Raw genomic sequence first — 26716 nt, 5'->3', positions numbered from 1 at the left:
GTGAACGGTAAAAGTGGAAATAAATTGATATTCATTGATAACCAATGGAGCTTGCAGAGATCAGACCAATATTACATCACCTAGTCTGAGGTACAATTTCAGTTGTCAATGCTAAGACAAGCAGAACAATCTTTAGGCAAGATACCGGTACAATTTTCTGTCTATACTATCTCGTTCCAAAAAGTCCCGCTCGATAAGGGACTCGATGCGTTTCTTAATCTCCGTTGGATTGGCCAGGAATCGAGATTGCAACTGCTTCGTGACCTCAGAAATTATATTGTTATGATCCAGAGCCCTCCGTGATTTCATGATCCTCACTATGGCAGCTTCAATCTGGGGCTTCCTGTCCTCCTCCACTCTCTGACGAGTCTCTTGTTTTTCAGGTTCTGATTCCTTCTGTGCAACCACAGTTCCTATCTTCACCTTATATAACTTACTCGTGAACTTGTCATTAACGAAAAAGGCATCATCCTCACCAATGTCTTTACTCATAGGTTCTTTCCGAAGAACATTCTTTCCCTTCACGCAAGCCATGGATTGCAGACACCTCTTCAAATCTACAGTAGGAATCTCTGTGGCCTGCTCAATCTCCTTATAGCTAAGTCGCTCAGCATTATTAAATAGCATTAGGACACACATTTGGTAAGTGGAGACATTCAACTCATGCTTCTGGCCCTTCCCAAAGCTAGCCTTTATATCTGCTGTACCCATGTTAGTCTGCCACGACAATCTTCGACCTGTATGTGTTCCAAGGTAATACGAACGGAACTTCTCACAGAGTGCTGACATTTCTGATGGAAGGTTGCATGTCACACTGGGTTGAGTGGGCCAGGACCCTGTTGTCAGAACCTGGACGGTCAATGTAGGGCCATCCCCTAGCTCAGGATGGCTTGCATAAAAACCTTGCATTGTATCCTGGGACGTTTTCATATCTGTAAACATGCCCTCTAATTTTGAAGTAAATTGGTACCCGCATTCTGTCTTGAGCTTAACTATCAAACTCCTCTCTGCATCATCTGAGACAGTTTTACCAGACAAAAGCCGCTTTGCCAAATGCTGTTTATAATATTTCTCAAATACATCTTTCTCCTGCAAGTAACGGAACAACATCATCACCTTGTCAAGAATAATTTCTACATCCTCCTCACTGACCCCCTTCAAACCTTTGCGGAGTTTGTCATCAACAAACAGTGAAATGAACTCAGGTGAACGGTTGTTCAGATTAATGAAGAATTCGAAAGAGGAATTCAAAGCATTTAGGAATGTCTTGTCATTGCTGAAAGACAGTCTAATGATGCTGTCATACTTATCCTTCTCATCCAAGAGCCTCTGAACAAATTCCACTGGATCCTTCAACCTTTCTGGATCAGTAACCAGCTGTTTACCAGTTTCCCTGAGGTGAGAAGTCATCACTTCTCGTATTGTTGATAGACCATTGGAAACCCGACGGAACAAGTTGTACATTCTTCCAAGGTCTTCGTACTTATCATCAAGAAGCATATTCACCAAACCTGAATTGTCCATGTGGACTAGTCTCAGCATGTGGTTTGCAATCATCTCCTTCTCCACCACATTAGTTATTTTGGCTTCACTCCTGGCATCCAAGTAATGCGTCACCCTATCCAGTTCCTCGTTCAGGCGCCTCTCAGCCTTCTTCAGATAATCCCCACAATCACAGCACTCAATAAACTTTTGAGACTCACCCCTGTAAAATTCAGCTGAAACCTCAAGAAAAGGATTCTCAAAGTCTTCCTGGTAAACTGAAGGACCTAAATCCATTAGCATCTTAATAATATTCCTCATCAACCCCCGGTTGATAACCTCACCAGTCCGTTCTCTAAGTACTAGTTCAAGAAGTGTGTTTAAAAGCCTCGTCTGAATCTTGCTAGAGCGGATAATATTGTCTCTCCAAAGGTTCAATCCAAGCTCGTGAACAGGGGTTTTCTGGGTACTCGGAATGTAAGTCCTGTCCATGTACATCAGTATGTCTCGAATCATTTGCAACGCCTTGTTGTGGTCGGTCCACCTCCTATTCATTTCTTCAAGAAACATTCCTCCCTGAGCAGCTTCAATAGATTTTGATATTTCTTTGAGATGAGAAGTCATAGTCGTAACCAGCCCCGAGTAAAGCTTCTCCCCAAATTTGTGAAGCACCATATTGTAGGCATTTCTAAATCCATAAAACAACAACACTAGAGCTTAGTAATGTGAGAAGCCATTCTCACAAAATCCTAAACGTAATTTAGCTAGTGTAATGTAATGGTTCACTCACATGAACATATTCCTCCCAATTATAACTCATTCTACAGGCAAATTGGTTCATGTGTCGCCAAATTTGTTTGCATTCGAACATATTTGACATCTAAAATACTTGGAAAATAATTTACTTCTTCCTTCACCATTTCCTAATTCTAAGAATTATATCACATCATCATATGATATTTCCATATATATTTTTTGTAAAGACTCTGCGAGCCATAAAAACGATGAAGTTAAAACAAAAGGCAAACCATCGCATCAAGCCTCCTACTATTCTAAGCAATCTACATAAGCACGCAACAGAAGCAAGTCAAATTGAAAATATTCATAAACGAAGAAGAAGAAACAAAAACGTGAAATACAGAGAAATTAGAGAACAGAAAGAAGAAGAAAAAAAAAGCGAGGGAGGGAGGGAGGGAACGAACCTATAAAGCTCTTCGAAGCTGAGGCCACTAGCATTGTGATTGTAAATCTCGTGGATTGCATGCTCCAATACCTTCCAGGTCTTGTCTGCGTATTTCGGATCCACCACCACTCTGTGCTTGAACGCCTCTATCTGGAAATTCCTCTTCTTCTGGTTACTCATCGGTTCTTTTTCTCTCTTTCCTTTTTCTAATTCCTTAATTTTCCGATTCCGATATACCGGAAAAGACTCCGAATCGCTACGCCGAAACGGGTGATGAGCTTGGCGTTTGGTTTGATGGAGGCGGAGGGAGGGAGACCGGTGATAAAGAGATTGATTTACCGCGTGACAGTTGTTGAAAATAATTGAAACGAAATTGATTGGGGAAGAGAAGGTTTTTAAGCCAAACCCAAATTGTGATAAAAAAAAATATATAATTATAAAATATTATACCAGAAATGAAGGGTAAGAAAGAGGACAAGCAAAGGTATGGCTTTGGCTTGTGCCCGGGGTTTGGATGCCACTTTGGTTTGGGCTTTTCTTTTACTTCTTTCAGTCAGTCACTTCGTTTCTCCTTGAAATCGCGAAACGTTTCGTGGTCTTTTGTACGTTTCGCGGTCAAATATTTTCGGCGCGTCACGCTTGGCCCTTGATCTTTGGGCTTTCGGACTTGGGCCTAAGCCTAACGAAGACATTAGGCAGACTTCGTCTTCTTCGTCTTCTTCTATCACCGTTTTGGAGTATAAATTAGGCAGTCGTCAAATTGACGCAACTGCGTACTTATAAATACACAACGATCAAGCAGAAGCAGAAAGAGCCCACGAACTTGAGAAAGTTTCCATAGAACAAACCAGAAACCTCTCTCTCTCTCAACTCTGAATTGCCCTGTTACTGTTAGAGGTATAATAATTCCATTCCATCATTAACAAACTTGTTCTATTTTGCATTCCTGCATTCAGTTTCGTTCTCTGTTTTTCTTTTCTTCATTTTTTTGGGTTCTCTCAAATTTATAATGGAGATTATTTTAGGAAAAGCGACGTCGTTTGTCTCTGTTTCCTATATTGGCTAACAACATGTCCCAAGACATCTACTCTGAGCGCCCTTTGTTTGGCGGTGCCATTACTAGCACCTTCCCTCTTAGGTTCCAGGTTGGTTTTTTTCTTCTTTAATTTTATTTTCGTATTTGTGTTTCAATTTTGTTTTTTGTTTTTCTTTCTGTTAAATGACTTATGGGAGAGTATCAAAACTGTAGGATGTGAGCGACATTCGGCAAGTTCCTGATCACCAGGTTGGTTAATATGGTTAATTGGTTATGTCTCGTACTTCATTCAAGCTGTCAAGTTTTGGTTAGTAGTGGTTTTCATTTCATTTTATTGATTGTTCGTTTTTCTCGGTGGGTTTCTAAAGGAGGCATTTGTGGACCCCGACCGGGACGAAAGCTTGATCTTTGAGCTCTTGGAATTGAAGCATGAAGTTGGCGATGATGGAAGTGCTACCTGGTTTCTCCAAGACCTCGCCACTGAACAAGATGCTGACGGGAGCATGGTAATTCCCATCTTCTGTATTGTCTTATTATTCATACTATACTATCCCCAATTATCTCATTCATCAATTCCTTAGGCACACTCAGTGTCAGTTCCATATGTAATGCGATATCTGTCACTTTTTCGGTATTCTGTGAGTACCCATCGTCCCGAATTAGCTATATTTGTATTTGACATTTTCTTTTGCCAATCACCTTCAGGTGATTGAACAGTCAGGAGTAGTTGAGGCCCCTGGATTATGTTATAGAAACACACCTGCTGTTGTTACAACTGCTGTTGGCCAAATGGTATGTGCAATCAGTTCCATGTTGTTGCCAAATTTTTTCTCTGGCTTACTGGTTTTTGCTTTTGACTCTTGCCATCTGTTTTGCATCATATTTCACATATTTTTCTTTCTTGAAACTAGTCCATTTCCAAGGGGCGGCAAGGAAGGGAGGCACAAAATATTGTGAGGGTATGTTTGTTTGTTGTGTTCAGAGTGTTCGAAGCTGTTTCAGGATGCTATTCCAGGTTCATTTTTGCAAGTATGCTAATTGGGGTTTATTGTTTTGAGTCCTGCCTCCAGGTCTATGTGGCAAATCTGCGACTTAAGGAAGTTAATACTGATGTGCTAGTTACTGCATATGAACCCGTTCATATAAAGTAAGTTTGAGGAGTGAATTGCCACAAAAATTATATTTTTGTTATTGACTGAAATTTATTCTGATCCTTTCACCTGGATACAATAGAACATTTTCTCTTAGAAATAAGATAGTCATGGATTCTCTGCGCTTGCTAGCACAGAGATTTACCAGCTTATCCTCATTGAGATTTTCACACAAGTATTTATGGATTCTCTGCGCTTCCTGATTGCACCAGACCTAATTTAGTGTATGCCTTCTTACATGTAGCTTGCAATATTCTTTAATCTGATGTTTTCTTTTTAAAATTTAAGCAACTAAAAAGGAAAAAAGAAAGAAAGAGAAACTATAGAACAATGTCTCTAGCTTATGTTCTATACATTCCACCTTGTTAATCCCTTAAAGACCTTAAGAAATTCAGGTCTCTCCCAAAGAGCCTTCCCTGGGCTTTCATTTGATACTTTATTGTGTTCTTTGTGTTATGCGAATTTGCTTATACGTAAGGCTTGAAAGCACTTTCGCTGAATTCAATCTCTTTCAAAATCTACCAAAAGCAAATAATTAGTGTGTGGTTTCTCTCTTTGTTTCTTATCCTGATCGTATAAGATGTTGAAAAATAATATTGATGCTATGGCAATTAGTTATGGAAAGATCTAGTCGGACTTACTGAATGTCTTCTTGACTATGTGGGGGTGTTATCATCAAAGATCGGGACTTCCTGATTGCACCATACATAGTAGGATGTAGTGTATGCCTTATTACATGTACTTGCAATATTCTTTAATCAAGGATGATGTAGTTAGCTTATGTTACAATACATCCCACCCTGTAATCCCTTAAACACCTTAAGGAATTCAGGTCCCTCCCAAAGACCTTTCCCTGGGCTTCCATTAATACTTCCTTTTATTCTTTGTGTTATGCGAATTTGCTTAGATGTATGCAGTTTGGCTGAATTTAATCTCTTCGAAATTCTGCCAAAAGGAAATAATTAGTCCATGGATTATCTCTCTCTTTTTATTTTTGTTATCCTTAGCATATATGATGCTGAAAAACAATATGGTTGCTATGGCAATGATTTATATCCATTATGGTTGAGTTCATTCAGGTCAAAAAGAGAAAATATATGCATGTTAGATAGTCTATTTTATAGATCAATTGTCACTTGTGCATTATATGACTCGATTCGCATATGTCATTTTGGTTGCAGTCCTTTGAGCGAAAGTGCAAGCACAGTGGGGGCTGGTCTTGCTGTTCCTGCAGTACAATCCGGATATATGCCAGTGGCCGAGGTCTTTAAACTCGCTGTCTCTAGCTTCAAAGTCAATGACTGGAATCTTTTTGGCTCTGTGGCCTGAGATGAATTTGACAGTTTTATGAAGAACGCCACATTGTTAGGTAGTACTAAATCAATTGTGTATTCATATCTGCAAGGGTTTTCTTAAGAGAAAGTGAAATTCTAAGTGTGCCATTTGCCTCACTTCGTTCAGGCATTTGAAGTATGCAAATTGTTGGCTTATGTTATAGGATTGTACCAGTTGTTGGATGAAGCAGTCTTTTAGACATCGCAAATAGGGAAGATGAGGTTTAAGAAAAGGCATGGGCCTAGATATCTGTAGTTCTCTGTCTTGACTGGCCCTTTGGGTCTTGTTTGTAATCTTTGCCCTTTTGGGCTTTCATATATGCAAGTTTCTTCCCTTGAAGAAAAAAAGAAAAGACATGGGCCAAGAATTGCAGAGGTGTTTCTTTTTGGGTGGGTGTATGTATCTTGGGTGTCAAGAGTCAATTTTCAGGTGCCCATAGAATTATATCCTTCTTTTCCTTTTTTAACTTTTAACAAAGTGATATTCTAAATTAGCTTACATTACTATAAAGTACAAAGGGATCGAACTTGGGTCCAGGGGCAAACTCAATGTTCTTATTTTTGGGTTGAAAAAAGTGTTTTTGTTCTGGATGAGGCCTGTGGTCATGATTTACCGTGGTCCATGGGGATGACGATTTACCATCGGGTTCCTTTTTCAATTCTTAGATTGATTTTGGGCAAAGTCGCAATCAGTCGTCGTTTTCATCCAAATCCAACGAATACTTAATCGTACGATTGGTTTCATATATAGACACATAATCGATCACATCCATACACTTTGATGATGAATAAGCATAAGCTAGCTTCAAAATAATTGCTTTAAAGAAAAATCTAGAAAGACCAGCAACCAACGAAAAGTAAAAACCTAGATAAGTACTAGCACTTCCAGGTGGCATCACAAGGACCCGTAAATCATACTAGAGTCAATCACGTGGCAGGCAACTAGTTTGAATTATGAATCGAGTGGGCCCACGGACATATAATATGGTTGCCCTCTCGCACTATATGTTTTCATACTCATAGACGATGACTATTTCTTGAAACTATTGGTTGGCAAATTCCCATCGAATCATAGCCAAATCTAGATATTACAAATGTGACAATGACATTTTTTTATATAAAAAATAATACTTTTTATATTGTAGGTTTCACATTACATTATCTGAGTTAAGCAAGAAACGAACCGCAATAATATTTCTAATAGTATTTCTTAAATATTTTTTGAAAATTAAACTAAAACCAATTATGGTAGTTACTGTCAAAAGGGCGGGCCAATCAAAGCCCAGGTCGCTGGATAAACATAAGCTAATAATCTTACATGATTAATGGAGTGTTAGTTGGATTAGTCCAAATATTTAGTTCTTATTCAAGTTCTTATACTTGCGGTAGGGTGCGTGTGAGTTTCCCTCTTTTATCTTCCTAACTTTGTCAGTTTAAAAAATACAAAATCATACATTGATGTGACCCAACTGCTGCTACTTTAAAAAAATATATATATAATAATCTTACGTTAATTAATATTTAATATGGCAGTTTTGATGTCAGTCCAAAATAATGCAGATGAAGATAACTTTCCTAAATCTTGGGAGGAAAGTAATAGGGGTGGGAAAAATGCTTACAAATAATGCAAAAAGTTGACGGTAAAATAAATTTGAATATTTAAATATAATGCTGATTTTTATTTAAAAAGATAAAGAAGAAGAAAAATTATAAACTTGGAGGACAAGTAGATTCCAACTGTCCGAGCCTCTGATGTGGCGCTGTCAGGCCACCCACCAGCTCCGCCAGAAAGACTCGAGAAGGACATTCCATTTACTGAGCTGGACTGTGAGCCCCCAATCCTCCTTCTACTATTCCATCGGTGCCAATTCACTGTGTAATTGTGTTTGCAATTTACAATTGACTAGGACTCGAGATTGCAGGGGTAAATATTCTTAATTATTAATAGTATAATCACAGTTTTAAGTGCTAACCCTATTACCTCATTTTTAATATTGTTGGCAATTTTTTATTTTGTTTACTTTTAAAAAAAGAAAAAGAAAAAGAAATGGGGAATTAAATAATTATTGGACCCATACCTGAAGGTGATGTGCACATATAGACTTTACCGACACAGGCATAGGTGTGATATATGGTCCTCTCCTCTCTCTAGTATTATTGTCAAGTCCTCATGCAAACATACGAACACTTGCCATAAATCCCATGTTCCCATAAGAAATTAGGTTACGCTCCTCCATCCTCCTCATATCAAATCCGTAAATATTGGAAGTTTATTGTTTTGCCATAATATTGATCATCACACCAATCACTGCTTTCACAATGGAGACAGCTTTGGACTGATGCAGTGCTTTTTTTTCAAACTTGTGCTCAGAATTCTAAAGTGAGTTGACTTGATTATAATAATTTTCAACATCCTTTGAGGTCGGCATTTGGTGTCTATTATAGATATTGTAATCGCTTTCATACACACAAGTGTCGTGATGGGTTTTCTTGGTGGTAAATTGGTAATAAACTTAACTTATGGTATTTAATTACTGAGCAAAGCAAATTGAATTTTGAAGTCTTGCGAAGCAGTAAAAACAGGAAAGCATATATATATATATATATACATCATCAGAATCAGAGACTCAAAGAGCTTGGAAGGAAGAATGAGAATGACCCACAAATTAATGCATAAATGCATCACTTTTTGTGCTGGGTACGGAGAAAAAGAGACTTGGATTCTTCAAGTTAGGTTAAGCAAAGCTGCTTAAAGTAGTGCAGTGATGATTAGGTTATATATCTATGCCGGCCCCTTGTTGTCTTTCAGTTCCCGTCATTTTAATTAAATAATTATGTTTAATAATATTGTGCATGCCAACCTGTCATTCCATTACATATCTTCCTATATAGCTATAATATTCTGCTAATTATGTCCCAAAAGAATTTAAGGATGTTAGTTTTATTTATATATACAAATAGATATTGTAATCGCTAGAGAGACTACATTTTAGAGTTAATTTGTCGGTAAGATATTTTTGTGATTAAGGATGAAGTATCCAAATGATTTACAGCTGTTCGTTAACCAATGGTTCATGCATAGACAATTGCCTAGCATAACAAAAGATCTATGGACAGCACAAAAGGCCATAAACTTGAATTTTGTTTGTTTTAACACCAAAGTCTTCATTTTTGGCTCAGAATTTTAATAAAAAAAATTACGACAGATGTGTTAAAGCCATGGCTTAAATAAATAATGTTTGGATATGAATCGGTCCTTTGAAAAAGAGGGGACTGGATTGGCCTAAAATAGGACGAAAATGATTTATTTTTAGCTCGCCAACCACCAACATTCCGACAAATTTGTTTATATGATTGATCATTCGCTCAGCCAAAGCCAAGGTGGATGGTAAGCCATCTTCATCACCGCCATGATAGCCAGGTAGCAGGGCACGTGATTTCTTAGCAATCATCATGAAATATTAATCCCACTGGTCTATTGTGATGCTGGAGAAGATATATGTATATATATAGCATGGGGAGGGAGGGCCATAGCTTTGTTATAGTTGAGGTGAGGCCAAGGCTAGGCCTAATTTTCACCTCCTTTCTTTTTCTGTGTAAAAGGGTTTCTAAGAAGAGTTGATTCTCCGGTCCTAGTTCTGCTATATTGTCACAACTATTTTGGTGTTCATAATTCCTTTTTTCTTTGAAAACTGTAATTGGTTTTAACTTTGAAATAATATTACTAGAAGTAATTGAGAGTTGAAAACAATATTGATCCATCTATGAATCTGAAATTGGAATTGTCATTATCAAGTGGCATTTGCATGTAAGAGATTGATATGGTTTCTGTGCTGGCATGGAAATGGATTTATCATTAGTTTGGTATGTTGGTTGTTGAAATGTAATTGTTCCTGCTTACTAGTCCTTTTTTTGCAAGTTTATGCGTTTCTATATTATTTCTATGCTTTTTCCTTTTTGCTCCCTTTTAAGTTACACTAATTGACCCTTGAGCCTCTTAGCTAGCTAGGCACTTTAAGTTACACATGCCGCACGTTATGTCATTCTTACTCTCTCTCTCTCTCTCTCACTCACTCGCACAATTCACACAGTTGAGATCCTACAGATTTCTACAAACTTCTCAATTAATTTACTCCAACGCTTTTAAAACTTCTCAATTCTTTCTTCCTATGGTCACTTATCTTTCTAAAGAGTTTATATTTAAAGTGATTAAAAACGTTTATCCATGCACTCAAAGTCTTGTGTTCGAATTCACTCCTCAATATCTAAGGGCATGCCTAGCTAACTGAGATTATTTTAGTGATAATTTATCATCTTCTTACATTTTTTCTGCTAATCTCTGTAACCTGTTAATTGGTTGTGATGCGAAAAAAATAAATAAATAAATGTTCCTTTATAACTTTATAGAAAAAGCAAATTTGAACTTTCAAAATCCAAGTCCTTGAGGGATGAGGACCACATATATATCTTGCACAATGTGGTTCACGTGTATACGATAAAGGACCAGAAAAATGTATGTCTATATATATTAGCCAAGAAAATGTATGTGTATATAGTTTTCTTTTCTTGAAAAATACATGGAATAAAATTTTAAGTTCCATCTTTGAGATAAAAATTATTTACTGTGCTATTAATTTCCTTCAAAAAATAACTTTATTCCTCGTATTATCCACACCATGCACAAAAGTGATTGCGCAGTTAAAATCAAATAACAGAATTTTTGAGGTCCCTTGAAAGGAAAGAGATGGTGGGAGCAAAAGAAAGAGAAAATAACCCTGGAGAAATTATAGAGAGCCCTTGAAGGTAAAAACTAAGGCAAAGGTGCAAACAGCAATGATTAAATGAATGCGATGGGAGCCACTTGATCATCTTTTTTTTTGTTGAACCAATGAACCTCCGAGCTAGGTTTTTTGACTTGGAAGACTGGGCCCCCATCTCCGGCCACCACTGTCTTTATGGATTGAATGATAAAGAGCACCGCACGTGGAGTCTGAATCAAGGAACTGTCCAACCACAATAAAAAAAAGGACACAAACTCGAAAACAATAATGTTAAAAACAAAACAAAAATGAGAAACTTACAAATTTACAAACAAACCCTCGTCCTCCTCCTTATGAATGAAAGGCAATAATTTCATTCAGATAAAATTAAAAAGAAAGAGAAAATAGAAAATTAGCTTTTTAATGTTGATCATATCATATACCATGGCTAGGCCATCCATATAATTCTCACTCATTATTTTTGTTGCTTAAAGCTTGCCTGCTCTTTCTCTCCAGTCTCTTGACCCTTATCCTTTTCTTTCTCTCTCTCTCTCACAAAAGAGAGAAAAAACAACTCATCAGCTGCTGAGCTGCCACCTTCCCCCATCTGCAAAGAATTTCATGCTCCACAGTCCACAAGAAAGAGAGAGAGAAGAGAGAGAGAGAGAGAGACCCACTACTAGGCCAGGCCACCACTAAGTGATAGAAATTGAGCTCAGCTGGGTCAGCTACAATTGTACGAACCAGGAGAGAGCGAAAAAGAAAAAATATTTTTTTTAAAAAGTAGTGAGAGAGAGAAAGAGAGAGAGAGAGAGAGAGAGAGAGAGAGAGAGAGAGAGAAAGGCCGTCCCCTCCATATGATCATGGAAGCTGAAAATGGGATCCGCAGCAGGCCCAATTTTCCACTACAATTTCTAGACAAAAACCAAGATGATGACATCCAAGAAGCGCCAGGAGACCCGGGTTCCAACCTGAACCGACCCGGCTCCTCCCTCACCCAAGAGCAGCAACCCAACAACGGCAAGAAGCCTCCTCCGAAGAGGACCTCCACCAAGGACAGGCACACAAAAGTAGACGGGCGAGGCCGCCGGATCCGTATGCCGGCCACGTGTGCCGCTAGGGTTTTCCAGCTCACGAGGGAGCTAGGGCACAAGTCGGACGGTGAGACCATTGAGTGGCTTCTCCAGCAGGCCGAACCCGCCGTCATCGCCGCCACCGGGACAGGAACCATTCCCGCCAACTTCACCTCCCTCAACATCTCGCTGCGGAGCTCTGGCTCTAGCATGTCGGCGCCGTCGCACTACTTGAGGCCAAATAGCAGTAATTATTTCATGAACTTCAACCCCAACAACTTGGGTGCAGCAGCTGCGTCGCAGCTGATTATGGACGAGAACTCGCAGCGCGGCAGGATTTTGTTCCCCGGCGTTGGGTTGTTGTCGTCTGAGAGCTCCCCGTCGTCGTCTATGTTGTTGAATTTCAACAATGCCATGTTGGAAGCCAAGCGGGAGTTACGTGATCAGGGCGGTTCTCTCGGTGACGTGTCCGAGGGCGGCGAGGCCAGCGCCATGGGAAGGAAGCGAATTAGGCCGGAGCAAGATTTGTTATCGTCTTCGTCGTCCTCGTCCTCGTCATCACAAAGTAGTCATCATCAGATGGGGATATCGAACAGCTACATGTTGCAATCAGCCAGCACGGGGTCAATTCCGGCGAGTCAAAGTACAATTCCGGCGACATTTTGGATGGTGGCAAATAACCCTAGTAGCGGCAGCGGAGGCGGCGGTCATCATGTCCATGAGCCTCCCATTAATCCCATGTGGACAATTCCTAGTATTAATAATGGTATTAACAGCAATATGTATAGGGGGGCTTCGGTATCTTCTGGGGGCGGGCATGGTCTGCATTTTATGAATTTTGCTCCACCCCCAATGGCGGCCATATTACCTAGCCACATGGGATCAACTCCTCATGGCGGTGGAGGCTCAATTGCCGACAGCCACTTGGGTGTGATGGCGGCGCTCAACGCGTACCGGCCGATTCTCGGTGGGGTCATGGCGGAGCCACCGGGTGGGAATAATGGACAGCATTCACACCATGGAGCAGACGAGGGACATGATCGTGACAGCAATGCTAGGTAGTTACCCACTAATCCTAGGTCAAGTACTACAACAAATAGTGTGGCACTGGTGCTTTTATTTTTTGTTTTTATAAATAATTACTACTTCCTAATTAAGTGCGTAAATATGTTTGTTTTTCAACGAAGGTGCAAGCTTGACAGAATGGCTTTGAGTTTGAGTTTAATTTTCGATTCTAGTGTGGAAATTTTGTTAGGGTTTGATGAATTGAGGAGAATTTTAATTCATAATTAAGGTGTTTTTGAGTGTGACTGAACTGACTTCATGCCTTTGTTGTTCTTCTTCCTCCCGTTTTTTGGTGAATCATTAATGACTTCATGGTTAAACTGCTCATAAATATTAATTTACAATGTACTGATATATATATATATATAGAGCTAGCTGCAACATGTTTCCGAGCTCAGCAGGAAAGGAACCTCTACATATACATGCATGCATTTCTTTAACGTTTATTTTTCTTTTGCCATTTCTTTAGCTTTGATCAGCATAAACTCTATGAACGATCGTAAGGCCTCTCTCTCTCTCTCTCTCTCTCTCTCTCTCTCTCTCTCTCTCTCTCTCATGGATCAATGCGTTTCTGATCTCTAATGTGGTTCAGAAACATAACTTCCTTCCATACCCCCTACTATAATTATGTGGTGGAAAGTGAGAAAATTGATTATTCTCTCACTGCAATATTGCACCAAATTCATTAAGAAAATTGTCTCATTCTGATTGGCAATACATATGTGCGTGTATATATAATATTAAATATCATACTGCTAGTTTCTTAGTGGCACATGTAAATATATATATATATATATATAGAGAGAGAGAGAGAGAGAGAGAGAGAGAGAGAGAGAGAGAGAGAGAGAGAGAGAGAGAGAGAGAGAGAGAGAGAGAGAGAGAGAGAGAGAGAGGCTAGGACATGGGGAAGAAGGAGCCCACGTACGCATATATAATCAGTGACTGGTGACTGGTCAGGTGGTGAGCCCATATCAGCTGACCATTGCCTGATTAAAACCAATAATATACTATTGTACAGTCGCAGCAGCAGCAGCTGAGTACTGCATCTGCATGCATTTCCTCTTCTTTCTGTAAAAAGTACTGTGTATATAAACTTAACTTCTTCATGTATAATTAATTATCGAAAATACTTCCCCAATTATCAAGTAAGTAAGAGTTACTACATTTCTATCAATAGCAGTGTGATATGCGTGCGGAAGTTTTTCTTTTTGTGTTTTGATTTTGCATATGTGTCAAACTGTGATTTGCAGGAATGAGAAGTGTCTCCTTACCAATAAGGAGGGCAAGTAGTATCTATTAATTACATGGTCTTCACTGCTTGCCTACCTCATAGAGAGAAAGAGAGAGATATTTGATGGTTGGTGTATTGATCAGAAGAGTTGATCAATTGTGGCTATAGCTCGTGCACATGTACATATTTGACATTTGTAGCTAAATATAGCCATGTGACGTGGACCATGAATCATAATTGGTTCATATATATTTATGCAGATAGCTAGGACAAGTGCAATTCCTGATGGGTTGTCGTCCTACCTGTGTTTTCCTCTTAATTAAGATCATACTAGTGCAATTCCTGATGGGCTATCACAATTAGGGATCGATGTGAAACGATTAACCATGTTGTTAAGGTTATGATCCTTTGGCAATTGGCATTCATGCATAAATATATCATGAGAAAATGATTAACCATGTTTGTTTTCTTTGCCCCGCTTCATCTGTTGTGGTTAAGTAGTTGATTATGGTAAATTACTGTTAATTAGTTGGTTCTAATAACCTACCATGCAGATAATCGTAGCTGGAGTGATATATTGTATTGATATACTTCCATTTAATTTATATATTGAATTTGAGTGAATGGCAAGAAGAGGACTTTGAAATCTTCATAGCGCATTGCATTGGTAGGTAAGACGATATTAATATTGCAGGCCCGCATCGATATTATTGCTATATATATGGAGAGAGATGAAGCGCAAGCTGTATGATAATACGTATATGGCTAGTTATTTATGTACGGCTTCTGTATATGCCAGGAAGGTAAAATTGCTCATCATATTGGAGCACCGATCGAGATGCTTCACTACAATAGTGTAAAACCCTAAACTTGGTATCTGGCTTTCATCACTTATGAATTTGTAAGAGTTGCTGGGTTGGGATAGGGTAAAAAAACCCTAAACTTGATTAATGAGATTTTTTTTTTTAAAAAGGGAAATGATTAATATTAATTGACATGCATATTTTCGGTGCTGGGTTAGAAACTGCATGTAATTTTAGGCCTCACATCACATGGCTGCAGTTGCCCTTCATTTATTCATCAACATTAATTCAACTGACAACCATATATATCATGTACAGTACTTTAACCATTTCCGGAATTAATGGGGCCTAGATCTATTAAGAACACGCATCAAATTCATATCATGCATTTCCATTTCGAGGTAGTCAACAGAGGTTTTTCCTCCATGCAGCTAGTGGTGCTTGTGAACAAACAGGTACAGTACCTTAGCAGTCGCAGATACCCGAATATCTTGCTTTTCCATTTTTCCTAGCTTTGGGCTGAAGCACTACCAAAATCTCACTCTAATTTATCCAGCCCACCAAATTTATCCAGCTTTGTAAAACTACACATGCATCATGTAATTACTTGAACTTTTGTATTATGTTTTTATTGTTTTTGATCTTTCGTTCAGAGGAGAATCAAACTTGAGATCTATTTAACTTATCGTAGAAGAGAGAAGTACTACTAGACCAATGGATATAGTTGGTATTGAGCTTTTTCGTTGAAACCAATCGCATGTGTTACTAGAAGTTGAGTAAAATATTATTTGGAAACTTCCATCTCAAAGCTCCCCAAGCTCCTTCCTTGAGCAAATAGGTTAATTGACTACATATCAATGATGTTGGAATAAGGAATTCGGTAATCCTAGTACAAAACCATATAATTTGTAAGAAGATTAAATTAGTTTTCTACACTAATATCTAGAACTTTGTTTAATTGCCATTCTAATTTAAATGTCAAGTTTTGAACTTTTCTCACTATGGCGATGGCCTTGAGACGTAAATTCCTTTGATTATAATAGGCATTGTATTAACAGAGAAAATACAAAATGGAGACGCTATTGTCAACCAAGCCCGAAATTCAAAAAATCGGTGCCTCATTTCTTGTGTGTATGATTAGATTCTCCGCAAAATCAGCTTTCCCTTTGCTACTAACTTTTCCACTTACGTTCCTTTCTTGTCACCTTTCACAGGCAGCTTTTTGAAACCCTTCTCAATCTTTTTAAGAACCAGATAGAAGAACAAAGATACCATTACAGCAAGACATGGGTCGCAATAATTCTGGGAATTCGAATAATTTTCTCCAAGTTGTGGCTAGCAACTTTGATGTTCTTGCTTTGTATGTTCCTCTCTCGCTCTCACAAGTTCATAACTCACACACATGAATTATAATTTACACTGAAGATTTTGTATAGCATTGTAGTTGTTAATTAATTTATTCTTTGTCTCTCATCTGCAGGCCTCTGATCACACTGGTTTATCCCCTGTAAGTAGTGTCTCATGATTTTGTGGTTTTTTCTTCAATATTATGTGGACAATGTACATGCAGCCATCTATGATTCTCATGGAATGTGTTGTTTTCGACAGATATGCTTCGATTAAGGCGATAGAGACCAAGTCTCGTACCGATGATCAACAATGGCTTACCTATTGGGTTCTGTATTCTTTGATGACAATCTTTGAGCTCACATTTGCCAAAGTCCTTGAATGGTTAGCTACCTAGCTTGCTGGGTTTCTTTTTCTTTTTTTCCTTTGCAAATGGTAGATTTCAGTTTTGTTACTACGCTTTACAAGGATGTTCAAAAAATTAGGTAGCAAAATAGAAATAACTTCAGCCACATATATATATATATATATATATATATATATATATATATATATATATATATATATATATATGCATTTTCAACTTAGTAGGAAATTTTGGTGAGCATTTAGAACCTGTTGATTGGGCTGAGTCAAAAACTCAGGTGCATTGAAAAGCAGGGGAGGGTGATTCACTCTGCAACATGCTTGAGTGAATGCCATGCCAAAAAGTACTAAAAAGTAAGAGATTGGCCTCCATGGAGGGTTCTAAATGCATCAAGCAGCTTGAAATTTATCAGTCCCTTTAACAAATACATGAACAGAATAATAGATCAATAAGCTGAAAAGAGACTGTTCCCATTTCCAATTTAGGAAGATTTGAGAGCTTGGTCATTGAACACTAAAGATATGAATCATGATGAAGTGTTAACTATTAACTACATATATAATCATAATCATCCTATATATATACATGTTTACTGTCAGCTTTCCCATTTGGCCGTATGCCAAGTTGATTTTCACATGCTGGTTGGTGCTGCCACAATTCAATGGAGCAGCATATGTTTATCGGCACTTTATCAGACCCTACTATATGAACCCACCATCACCTCATCAGATGTGGTATATCCCAAAGAAGAAGAACATCTTCAGCAAACCGGATGACGTTTTAACTGCTGCTGAAAAATATATGGAAGAGCATGGCACAGAAGCTTTTGAAAGGCTCATAACCAAGGTAATTATAATTAATTAATTATTTCAACTAATCTTTCTGTCCTCCTAGCTGACTGAGCTACATATAACATTAATTATTATTATTAGCTCATTGACTGAGAGCAGAAGAGGAAGAGCATTCTAATCGAACCCTTTTGAATGTGTTTTCTGATTTGCAGGCTGATAGAGAAGCAAGAAGCAGGAAGAGCCACAATTACATGATCTTTGATGATGATTATATGTACTGAATCAGTGCATTGTCTGTCTTAATAATTTGGTTTATAGTTTATGTTGTATGCTGTCTCTCCTGAACCCATTTGGTATGCTACATATATATCTTTAATATCATGAGATGAAATTGAGTGTTAACTAAGCACGCAACATATATGCGCTGCTTTGAAATGCTTCAACACCTGAGCATGTAAACAAGATCAATCAGCCACCAAAATCTAAGGATGTTTCATCACAGTTTTGCTCTAAAAACCCTTCTCTCTCCAAACACCATCCAATAATGCAACATATATAGCAATTCATTTGATTTGGGCCTATTCACAAAAACCAGAATTTCATTTTCATGTAGATCTGTCTTATCCCTGGCCAACCCATTGTTGTGAGCACGATTGTCCTCAAATTATTAGTGGCCCATTTTTGAGGTTTTGTAGTAGTGCATGCATCTTTTTTATGATGCTCAAATAATTTCATTATAATCAAACCCATCTAGAACATTATGGTACTCATCCAAAACCAATGAGGACATCCACTTAAAACTTCCTCCCGTTCGAGTCCAATGAAAAATTATAAACTTTTTAGATAATACTACTTTGAGTTTTTCTTTTTCTTTTCACTTGGGCTGCTTGCGTTCAACCCATTAGAGCACTTCCAGTGGTAATTGCATGGGAGCTTCTATAATGAGGAGGTTGAGTGAGGAGTTTATTTGAGGAGCCCCATCTCACCATCAAAAGGAGTGTGGACCCCCCAATGCACCCCCCATGTGCTTTGTTTTTAGTTGTTAATGGTGAGATTTCACCTCCTCAAATAAGCTCCTCACTCAACCTCCTCATTCTAGCCTCTCCAGTAATTGCTAGGGCAAAATGCCACCGGGCTGCAAAAACCCACTCTACCAAGCAAACCCAGCCCAAGCAAGAGGTGGGCTCCACCAAGACTAAGCAGGCCCGAAAGGCAAGAGCAGCCTGAGCTGCTGCTTGAGGGTGTTGACATCAAAGAAGAAAAAATTGGAAAAAATTCTGGAATATATATATATATATATATATATATATGAATTTTTTTAATGAATACCTAGCAATTTTTATTTATTAATCTCATACGTATAAATAAAATTAATCTCATATGAATAGTAATTGATTGCCCTTGGGTTGCCATTGCAATGGGTGGAGAAGCAAAAAAAAATAAAATTGCTAGGGCAGATACTATTCACGTGACCAGTAATCGCGCTTTACTTGCCATTGCCATTGCTTTTTGTCATGACAAATGAATGAAAGTGCTCTTAATTTAGGTCACAACTTTAATTTTAGATTTATTATTTGTTTGTTAAAATTACTTTGAATTTTCATTTAGTAATAAACCTTAAAAATTAAAATAAAATAAAAATTAGTTTTTAAATTGGAACAAATGTTTCATTTAGCATTTAACCTGAAATATTCCCAAAATATTATATTGTTTAAATATTATTTCTTAAAAATATGATTATTTTCAACCCCAAAAAAAAAAATTCAGAAAGCATATTAGGAGACATAACTTTTTTTTCCTTATCAAAGTATTGGGGACATTATCCTTTTTTATCATAGTTTTAGGGGACATAATTCAACAAAGAAATCAAAAGCAAACCAAATTAATTAATTAATTAAGACAAGCTTTTGTTTTGGTCAACAAGTAACACATGCTTATTGGCACAAATAAAGACAAAAGCAAACCATCCCCATCCCGGAGATTTCAGTTGGTGACGTGGCATGAAGCGACACCAAATTGATTTGGCAATCAGGAGAGACAAAACAAACAGTTAAAGCTTGAAAGAAAGAAAGAAAGAAAAGAGAGAGAGGTGCGCACGTTAGTTAACGAACACCAACAATGCCCAAAGCTCTGGGGAATATGACATTGAAGACGACCTCACCGACATCACCAAGCGCTTAGTACTCTCATTTTTCTTTTCTTTTTTCAAATCTTCTCTCTCTCTCTCTCTCTCTCTCTCTCTCTCTCTCTCTCTCTCTCTCTCCTTTTCTTTTTAGAACTGAACGACCTCAGATTTTTGGAAATGGCTCACATTCGGCGAATTTCTGCAACTTTCTCGCAATGTAGGTAAACTCAATCTTCGTTTCTGTGCTCCTTCCGCTTTAGAATGTGTCTTTTTGGTGTCGGACAATGCGAAAATCCAAAAGTGCCGGAGGAATTCGACCTCGTATGTGAATTCTAGGGTTTCTTTGATTTCTGAGGAATTCGTTTGAGCTGTTTCAGAGCTGAGTGCTAATTAGTGGAGCCTTCCTGTGTGGCATTTTTGGGTTTGGTTTTGCAGCATTGTGAAATTCTGAGGCTTTGGGGTTGTGTTTCTTGAGCTGCAAGGTTGTTCTTGAGGGCTGTTCCCCATTTGTGATTATAATGGGTTAGAGGTGGAGTAAATCAATTTTCTTGTGGCTCAAAAACAGAGTAATTTTTTTCTTTTTGTTGATTTGATGGGGAGAAGTTGGGAATTGGGTTATGGTACTGAAAATATTAGGTGCTGGTGGTGTTCAAATGGGTGTTGGGTCTTGTACTTCTGGGCAAAACCTGATATTTCAACTTGAATGGCTAGTCCTCAGAGAAGCGGTTCTGTCGAGAGGGATATCGAGCAGGTTTACTCCGCTTCCATTTCTTTTCATAAACTATTTTCATGAATTTTACAGTTATTGTGAGACTGCTGGGTCCTGGTCAGTTGAACATTTTGTTCACTTGAGGTTTGAACTGATTACATGATGCATGCAATTGATTGAGTATATGTCTAGAGTTATGTATGCAGACATTCAAGTGAATGATCACGATTATTTTTGCCTACATGATCTATTGAACCATGAAGCATTTAGCTTCCTTAGTGCAGTTTGTGCTCTTCTATTATTAAACCCCTTCCATATTTTCATTCTATTTCCAGGCCATAACAGCACTTAAGAAAGGTGCAACTTTGTTAAAATATGGGCGCAGAGGGAAGCCAAAGTTCTGCCCGTTCCGGCTTTCTAATGTAAGTTGCCTTGACATATGTGGCCTTCTTTCATTTCTGTTCTGTTGACTCTGATAATTTTGGTTTTGTTTCAGGATGAGTCTTTATTGATATGGTACTCTGGCAAAGAAGAAAAACACCTTAAACTCAGTCATGTTTCAACAATTATTCCTGGCCAGCGTACAGTAAGTTTGCATTTTCATTCTCTTTTGCAAGAAAAATCTCAACGCAAAGCTGAACTATATTATCGAACGGTCAAAATGTTCTTAAATGCTTATGCCTGCTTTTGAAAAAAGCTTTTAGATTTTTTTCTTTCATGGTGTCACCAATTACCTTGATTCTAATTTACTTTTTTCCTTTACTGAATTGTTGTATCCTTTGTTTGCATACTTTCCAAAAATATTGATAAGTACTAGTGTGGCTTTTTTCTTCCAGGCAATATTTCAGCGGTATCCACGGCCTGAAAAGGAGTATCAATCATTTTCACTCCTATACAACGATAGGTCCTTGGACTTGGTGAGTATATTTGCTGGATATATTTCAAGATAAAGCAAATTTAACTTTTCACAGCCAGCACGCTCAAGGTTCATTCTTGCAACTGCATGTACAAGGCAGATCAAAACCTAAGAAATTTATTCTAGAAAAAGAAAAAAAAACATCGGAAGTCATATTTGTTAGTATTGTGAGCTTCTTGAAATTTTAAACTTCGAATTGTATTTAATACATTACCACCCTCTTGGACAGATATGTAAAGACAAGGATGAAGCTGAAGTTTGGTTTGTTGGTCTTAAAGCACTAATCAGTCGAGGTAACTACCGGAACTGGAGAAGTGAGTCAAGATTGGACAGCACATCACTAGATAGTCCCCATACTCGTACTCGACGAAGTTCTCCATCAGTCACACCATTTGTATGTATCGGTGACTTATCTTTTATTCTTTCTTTTTAGAAAAAAAAAAAAAAAATACCAAGCATTTACAGTATTTCTTGGTATTCTGCAAAACTTACAGGATGTAGGAGATACTGAGGGAGTGCCTTTGGAGAATATCCCGCAGAGTAGATTAGGAAGGGCATTTGCTGACATAATTACATATACTGCAACCCCCAAGAGTGCCACTCAAATTGAATCAGTTTCTAATTCCTCATTATCACCTGCATCTGTAGATAACTCAAATGGTCGAAGTTCTGCTGCAGCTGAAGGATTTCGAGTTAGTTTATCTAGTGCTGTAAGTTCGTCAAGTCAAGGTTCTTGTCAGGATGATTTTGATGCATTAGGAGATGTTTTCATTTGGGGTGAAGGTATTGGTGGTGGAGTACTAGGAGGTGGTGTGGATAGAGTTGGTTGTTCATATGGTTTCAGGACAGATGCTCTTCTGCCTAAGGTATTGGAATCAACAGTGGTCGTAGATGTTCATGGAATTGCTTGTGGCGCCAGACATGCGGTGCTGGTCACCAAGCAAGGGGAAATCTTCAGTTGGGGAGAGGAGTCAGGAGGCAGGCTTGGGCATGGGGTAGAAGCAGATGTTTCCCACCCAAAGCTCGTTGACACTCTTAGTGGCATTAATGTTGAATTAGTGGCATGCGGGGAATATCACACTTGTGCTGTTACACTTTCTGGAGATCTTTATACATGGGGTGATGGTACTCATAATTTTGGTCTGCTTGGGCATGGAAGTGAAGTTAGTCATTGGATACCCAAAAAGGTAAGTGGTCACATGGATGGTATACATGTATCCTATATCGCTTGCGGACCATGGCATACAGCTGCTGTGACATCAGCTGGCCAGTTATTTACCTTTGGGGATGGTTCTTTTGGTGCCTTGGGCCATGGGGATCATAGTAGCACAAATACTCCACGGGAGGTGGAAACTTTGGGAGGGCTAAGAACAACAAGGGTTGCTTGCGGTGTTTGGCACACTGCTGCAGTTGTTGAAGTAACAAATGAATTATCTAGTCCTGAGACTTCTAGTAACTCTTCATCTGGAAATCTGTACACCTGGGGGGATGGAGATACAGGCCAACTTGGACATGGTGATCAAGAATCTAGACTAGTTCCTGAATGCGTAGCTGCATTGGTTGATAAACATATTTGTCAGGTAGCATGTGGCCATAATCTCACAGTTGCCCTTACAACCTCAGGACAAGTATATACAATGGGAAGTGCTGCTTATGGACAGCTTGGCAGTCCTTTAGCTGATGGGAAAGTTCCCACTCTGGTTGAGGGTAAAATTGCAGATAGTTTTGTTGAAGATATTGCCTGTGGTTCTTATCATGTTGCAGTTTTGACTTCCAAGACAGAGGTTTTTACTTGGGGAAGGGGTTCAAATGGGCAACTAGGCCATGGAGACAATGATCATAGAAATACACCTACCCTTGTAGATTGTATAAAGGATAAGCAAGTAAAGAGTGTAACATGTGGTCCAAACATTACAGCGGTCATTTGTCTTCATAAATGGGCATCTAGTGCTGACCATTCTGTTTGCTCTGGTTGTCATAATCCCTTTGGTTTCAGAAGAAAACGTCATAATTGTTACAATTGTGGACTAGTCTTCTGCAAAGCATGCAGCAGCAAGAAATCTCTGAAAGCTGCCTTGGCTCCAAATATGAACAAGCCATATCGGGTGTGTGATGAGTGTTATACTAAACTAAAGAAAGCCGCAGAAGCTAGTTCTGCTTTGCGAAGTGCTACAATTAAAAGTGGAAATATACGTCATAAAGCCAATGATGTGGCAGATAGAGACACTCTGGTACCTATGTTACGGGCAACACTCTCCAGACTCTCATCTTTTGGCTCAACCAACCAGAGTGAAAGCAAGTATCCAAAGCAAGACAGAAAACCAGAAGCCCGTGATACTCGTGTCTTTCCCATGTTGAATGGACAGTTGCAGTTTGGGGGCTTTAATTTGACAAAAGCATCAACTTCTCTCACTGGAGATTCAGAAAAAGTTGTATCAGCTTCAATTCCTGCTTCCAGAAAGGCTTCTCGGTTTACGTCTCCTATTTCAGGAAAGTCAAGCCCACGTCGGTCTTCTGATGATATTCTTGAGGATTCTAAGCTTATAAATGGAAGTTTGAGCCAAGAAATCATAAACTTAAGGACACAGGTAAGCCTGGTTTTAGTGACTACAATCTGATATTTCAACTAAATCCCTCCATACAGCTAAATCCTAATCAAATATGTATACTCTCAGGCAGTGCCATAACATGAGACTAATATATGTTTCTGAGATCTAAATGCTCTTAACATCAATTTTCCCCGTTCATTTTCTAAGAGTTAATAGTATTTTGTATTCTTTACTTCATGCCTATATCCTTTCTCTTTCCGGACACACTCTTTTTTGTTGTTGTGGGGAATAGCACTCCAAAAGTAGACCATCATTGATCTCCAAAGACTGTTGACAGTACATCATTATTCATGGGTATTTCTAGAAAAAGTTCTTATCTCAATTTCTTGCAAAATTATTATCTATCCTAATCCTTGAGGCTTTTTGCTTCAGTTATAAACTCTGACAAGATTTTATCTCCTTACTTTGTCCTCTATAAACCAGTTCTTCAACAAAACAAAAAATTTTAAGTTTCCTCCTTACTTTGTCCTCTCCTTTATCTCTTTTATTGACAGAATTTAACATAGTTTCAAACTATTAATTCATCCTAGGTGGTTCATTTTTGGAGGTCAAGATAATATAGCAGAAAAAGTACACTTGGACACTATTAGTACTTTTCTCTGTCTAGCAAGAAGAACCTCCTTGTGGTGAGTTCAGGAGTTTGAATCTTAGACCTTTTGTAACTACTAAGGGAGAGGAGCTAGCATGGATTATGAACTGAGGCAGTGGGTTAAAGTTTACATCAATAGGAAAATTAGGGGCTTTCTTTTCTCATTTTTGCATTGACTATTAAGTGATTTTAATTTCTTTCATTCCCTTTTCTACCTTAAATTGGTTGACGTGATGCATGCTCTACACAAAGCTGAAAGTGATCCAAAAAACCATGTAGGTAGAAGACCTTACTTCCAAATCCCGATATCTTGAAGCTGAACTGCAAAGAACATCAAAGAAATTGAAGGAGGTATCTGCAATAGCTGCAGATGAAGCTGAAAAATGCAAATCTGCAAAGGAAGTTATTAAGTCTCTAACTGCTCAGGTTGGAAATGTTCTCTGTTCAATATTCTGCTTTTTATGATTTTAGCACTATAACTGCGATTTATATACTCAATTGGGAGCAAAGTGCCTCACATGGAATTGGCTGGGACTGGCCAGTACCATGCATACAATTTTATATTATCAATGTGATATTTTCTCATGATAAGCTAATTTGAAGTGAGCAGAGTCATCCAACTAGTTATACATTAATAAAGAAGCAGTATATTACTCCCCAGAAGGGGTTTCCATTTCAATATTGTGAAGATCTTGAGCTTTCAGACTTGAACTCAATATGTGATGGATCCTAAAAAGAATAACCTGAGAGCAAGTTAACTTATTAAGGATAGACACCATTTGATCTACATCATCATGTTGTAAACTTTTAAAAATTTAATGTGTTTTATGTGGTGCAGAAAAGACATGTTGTTAAACTTATTGCTTCACTTGAAAAATATTTGTTGATGGGTTTAATTGAGAAATTTGTAGATGCATTCACATTTGAATATGAAGAGGCATAAATTGCTTGCAATGGACATGAAAGACTCTCAATCCAGTCTCCAATTCAGGCATTTCTATGCTAATGTGTCGTATATGTAAGAGAATCTACGTATATTGTCTAACTGGAAAGTGGATTCTTGATGTCAATCAGGAAAAATGTTCTTAAAACTTATGATTAATGATAAAGTCAAGATCAACTAGTGAATTCTCTGATTGTGATACTTATAAAACCAATTCCCATCTTTAGGATTTTTTTAAATATGTTGCCTCAACGTGTTTCATTTTTTCCTCTCTCTTTTTATTTGGTTGTTGGGGCGTGGGGTTGCAACTATGCTATGCTATTTATTAACTATTTTCCGATGTTGTGAATGATTTTACTTCTCAAACAGTTGAAGGACGTGGCTGAAAGAATGCCAGAAGGACAGATCGGCAGCTGCAATTCAGGATCTATGGCTGGCCATGCAATCAATTTTGCAGACCAGTTATCCAAAGAGAGCCATCTGACAAACATAACTACTCCAGACTTGTCCAATGGCAATTCAATGGATCGAATCTTAGCTAATGGAACTAAAGGACAAACTGGAAAGGCAGAGCGGGTGCTACAAGATGAGCCTGGTGTATATATAACTTTATGCTCCTTGCCAGATGGTGGTAATGAACTCAGACGTGTTCGCTTCAGGTATATCTCTCTCCCCCTCCCCGCTTTCCCTTCTGCACCATTATTTTTCGAAGTATATAAATACAACCAAGTTAACATCTATCTAAGCAGAGAGATGGTGGGATTAATCTTGTGTACTGAAAATTCAAATGTTGTTCTACAGTCGGAGACATTTCACTGAAGAAGCAGCAGAGAGATGGTGGGCTGAAAATGGGGCCAAGTTATGTGAGCGGCACAATATAAAAAGTGCAGAGTAATAATATGCTGTCAGCTCTCCAATAGCAAACATCCCATCATCCTCTTCCTCTCCACTGGAATGTGTAAATTTGTTTACCCCTAAATCATTCCCTGGGGTTCGATCAAAGGATTTGGAGTCAGAATTCGCAGGTAGACTGAGGTATTAGAATGTCAAAAACTGTAGGGGATGGTTTTCCAAAAAGTGGAAAAAGATAAATCCATAAGATGAAAGACGTTTTCAGGAATCTAGATATTCTGCAGTTAATGCTGTTCTTTTTTTCTTCATGTTTTTCTTTTTAAGGCTTTTTATGTGTGTTTTTGCTGGTA

The 26716-nt window shown here is 38.3% G+C and overlaps 5 protein-coding genes across 10 annotated transcripts; 4 read left to right on the top strand and 1 right to left on the bottom strand.

Moving 5' to 3' along the window:
• Window positions 1-14: 14 nt before the first annotated feature.
• On the bottom strand, window positions 15-3101 carry LOC110751287 (cullin-3A). The gene is made up of 2 exons (XM_021951728.2): window positions 2685-3101; window positions 15-2170 (listed from the first exon to the last, which is right to left on the bottom strand). The coding sequence occupies exons 1-2, from the start codon at window positions 2843-2845 to the stop codon at window positions 133-135; spliced, it is 2199 nt and encodes a 732-aa protein (XP_021807420.1). The 5' UTR covers window positions 2846-3101; the 3' UTR covers window positions 15-132.
• Window positions 3102-3402: 301 nt separating this feature from the next.
• Window positions 3403-6539, top strand: LOC110751256 (ran guanine nucleotide release factor, putative (Mog1/PsbP/DUF1795-like photosystem II reaction center PsbP family protein)). 3 transcript variants are annotated; one of them, XM_021951691.2, is made up of 9 exons: window positions 3403-3562; window positions 3691-3810; window positions 3915-3950; window positions 4070-4207; window positions 4407-4493; window positions 4613-4660; window positions 4772-4848; window positions 6034-6221; window positions 6351-6539. In XM_021951691.2, exons 2-8 carry the CDS (start codon window positions 3736-3738, stop codon window positions 6179-6181), a joined length of 609 nt encoding a protein of 202 aa, XP_021807383.1. In that variant the 5' UTR covers window positions 3403-3562; window positions 3691-3735; the 3' UTR covers window positions 6182-6221; window positions 6351-6539. The 3 variants fall into 3 exon arrangements, with proteins under 3 accessions (XP_021807383.1, XP_021807382.1, XP_021807381.1); XM_021951690.2 differs by having other exon boundaries at window positions 6314-6539; XM_021951689.2 differs by having other exon boundaries at window positions 6034-6539.
• Window positions 6540-11284: 4745 nt separating this feature from the next.
• LOC110751393 (transcription factor TCP15-like) lies at window positions 11285-15278 on the top strand. Of its 3 annotated transcripts, none has more exons than XM_088246742.1 (2): window positions 11285-13077; window positions 15010-15278. In XM_088246742.1, exons 1-2 carry the CDS (start codon window positions 11804-11806, stop codon window positions 15173-15175), a joined length of 1440 nt encoding a protein of 479 aa, XP_088102868.1. In that variant the 5' UTR covers window positions 11285-11803; the 3' UTR covers window positions 15176-15278. The 3 variants fall into 3 exon arrangements, with proteins under 3 accessions (XP_088102868.1, XP_088102869.1, XP_088102870.1); XM_088246743.1 differs by lacking the exon at window positions 15010-15278 and adding an exon at window positions 14335-14654 and having other exon boundaries at window positions 11294-13077; XM_088246744.1 differs by lacking the exon at window positions 15010-15278 and having other exon boundaries at window positions 11299-13329.
• A 1054-nt stretch (window positions 15279-16332) lies between these two features.
• Window positions 16333-18025, top strand: HVA22C (HVA22 homolog C). Its single transcript, XM_021951725.2, has 5 exons — window positions 16333-16478; window positions 16599-16625; window positions 16727-16849; window positions 17432-17678; window positions 17836-18025. The coding sequence occupies exons 1-5, from the start codon at window positions 16405-16407 to the stop codon at window positions 17902-17904; spliced, it is 540 nt and encodes a 179-aa protein (XP_021807417.1). The 5' UTR covers window positions 16333-16404; the 3' UTR covers window positions 17905-18025.
• Window positions 18026-19678: 1653 nt separating this feature from the next.
• LOC110751324 (PH, RCC1 and FYVE domains-containing protein 1) lies at window positions 19679-26716 on the top strand. 2 transcript variants are annotated; one of them, XM_088246209.1, is made up of 10 exons: window positions 19682-19969; window positions 20184-20499; window positions 20793-20879; window positions 20954-21043; window positions 21294-21374; window positions 21603-21767; window positions 21868-23961; window positions 24851-24997; window positions 25884-26173; window positions 26316-26716. In XM_088246209.1, the coding sequence occupies exons 2-10, from the start codon at window positions 20452-20454 to the stop codon at window positions 26407-26409; spliced, it is 3096 nt and encodes a 1031-aa protein (XP_088102335.1). In that variant the 5' UTR covers window positions 19682-19969; window positions 20184-20451; the 3' UTR covers window positions 26410-26716. The 2 variants fall into 2 exon arrangements, 1 of the variants encoding a protein (XP_088102335.1); XR_015826506.1 differs by lacking the exons at window positions 25884-26173; window positions 26316-26716 and adding an exon at window positions 24513-24608 and having other exon boundaries at window positions 19679-20499; window positions 24851-24990.

Source organism: Prunus avium, chromosome 1 (genome assembly GCF_965620075.1).
Source record: "Prunus avium chromosome 1, drPruAviu1.hap1.1, whole genome shotgun sequence".
NCBI classification, from domain to species: domain Eukaryota; kingdom Viridiplantae; phylum Streptophyta; class Magnoliopsida; order Rosales; family Rosaceae; genus Prunus; species Prunus avium.
This window is presented reverse-complemented; position numbering and strand designations above follow the sequence as displayed.

Bases quoted from the DNA above. Each gene is read 5' to 3' on its own strand.
- LOC110751287 (XM_021951728.2), bottom strand. From the start codon at position 2,845: ATGAGTAACCAGAAGAAGAGGAATTTCCAGATAGAGGCGTTCAAGCAC. The intron at 2,171-2,684 runs GTTCGTTCCCTC...TTATGGATTTAG, and splicing joins AGCTTCGAAGAGCTTTATAG to AAATGCCTACAATATGGTGC.
- LOC110751256 (XM_021951691.2), top strand. From the start codon at position 3,736: ATGTCCCAAGACATCTACTCTGAGCGCCCTTTGTTTGGCGGTGCCATT. The intron at 3,951-4,069 runs GTTGGTTAATAT...GGGTTTCTAAAG, and splicing joins GGCAAGTTCCTGATCACCAG to GAGGCATTTGTGGACCCCGA. The intron at 4,494-4,612 runs GTATGTGCAATC...TCTTGAAACTAG, and splicing joins CAACTGCTGTTGGCCAAATG to TCCATTTCCAAGGGGCGGCA.
- LOC110751393 (XM_088246742.1), top strand. From the start codon at position 11,804: ATGATCATGGAAGCTGAAAATGGGATCCGCAGCAGGCCCAATTTTCCA. The intron at 13,078-15,009 runs GTAGTTACCCAC...TTAATATTGCAG, and splicing joins GATCGTGACAGCAATGCTAG to GCCCGCATCGATATTATTGC.
- HVA22C (XM_021951725.2), top strand. From the start codon at position 16,405: ATGGGTCGCAATAATTCTGGGAATTCGAATAATTTTCTCCAAGTTGTG. The intron at 16,626-16,726 runs GTAAGTAGTGTC...TGTTTTCGACAG, and splicing joins ATCACACTGGTTTATCCCCT to ATATGCTTCGATTAAGGCGA. The intron at 16,850-17,431 runs GTTAGCTACCTA...GTTTACTGTCAG, and splicing joins TTTGCCAAAGTCCTTGAATG to CTTTCCCATTTGGCCGTATG.
- LOC110751324 (XM_088246209.1), top strand. From the start codon at position 20,452: ATGGCTAGTCCTCAGAGAAGCGGTTCTGTCGAGAGGGATATCGAGCAG. The intron at 21,044-21,293 runs GTAAGTTTGCAT...TTTTTCTTCCAG, and splicing joins TTATTCCTGGCCAGCGTACA to GCAATATTTCAGCGGTATCC. The intron at 21,375-21,602 runs GTGAGTATATTT...CCTCTTGGACAG, and splicing joins ACGATAGGTCCTTGGACTTG to ATATGTAAAGACAAGGATGA.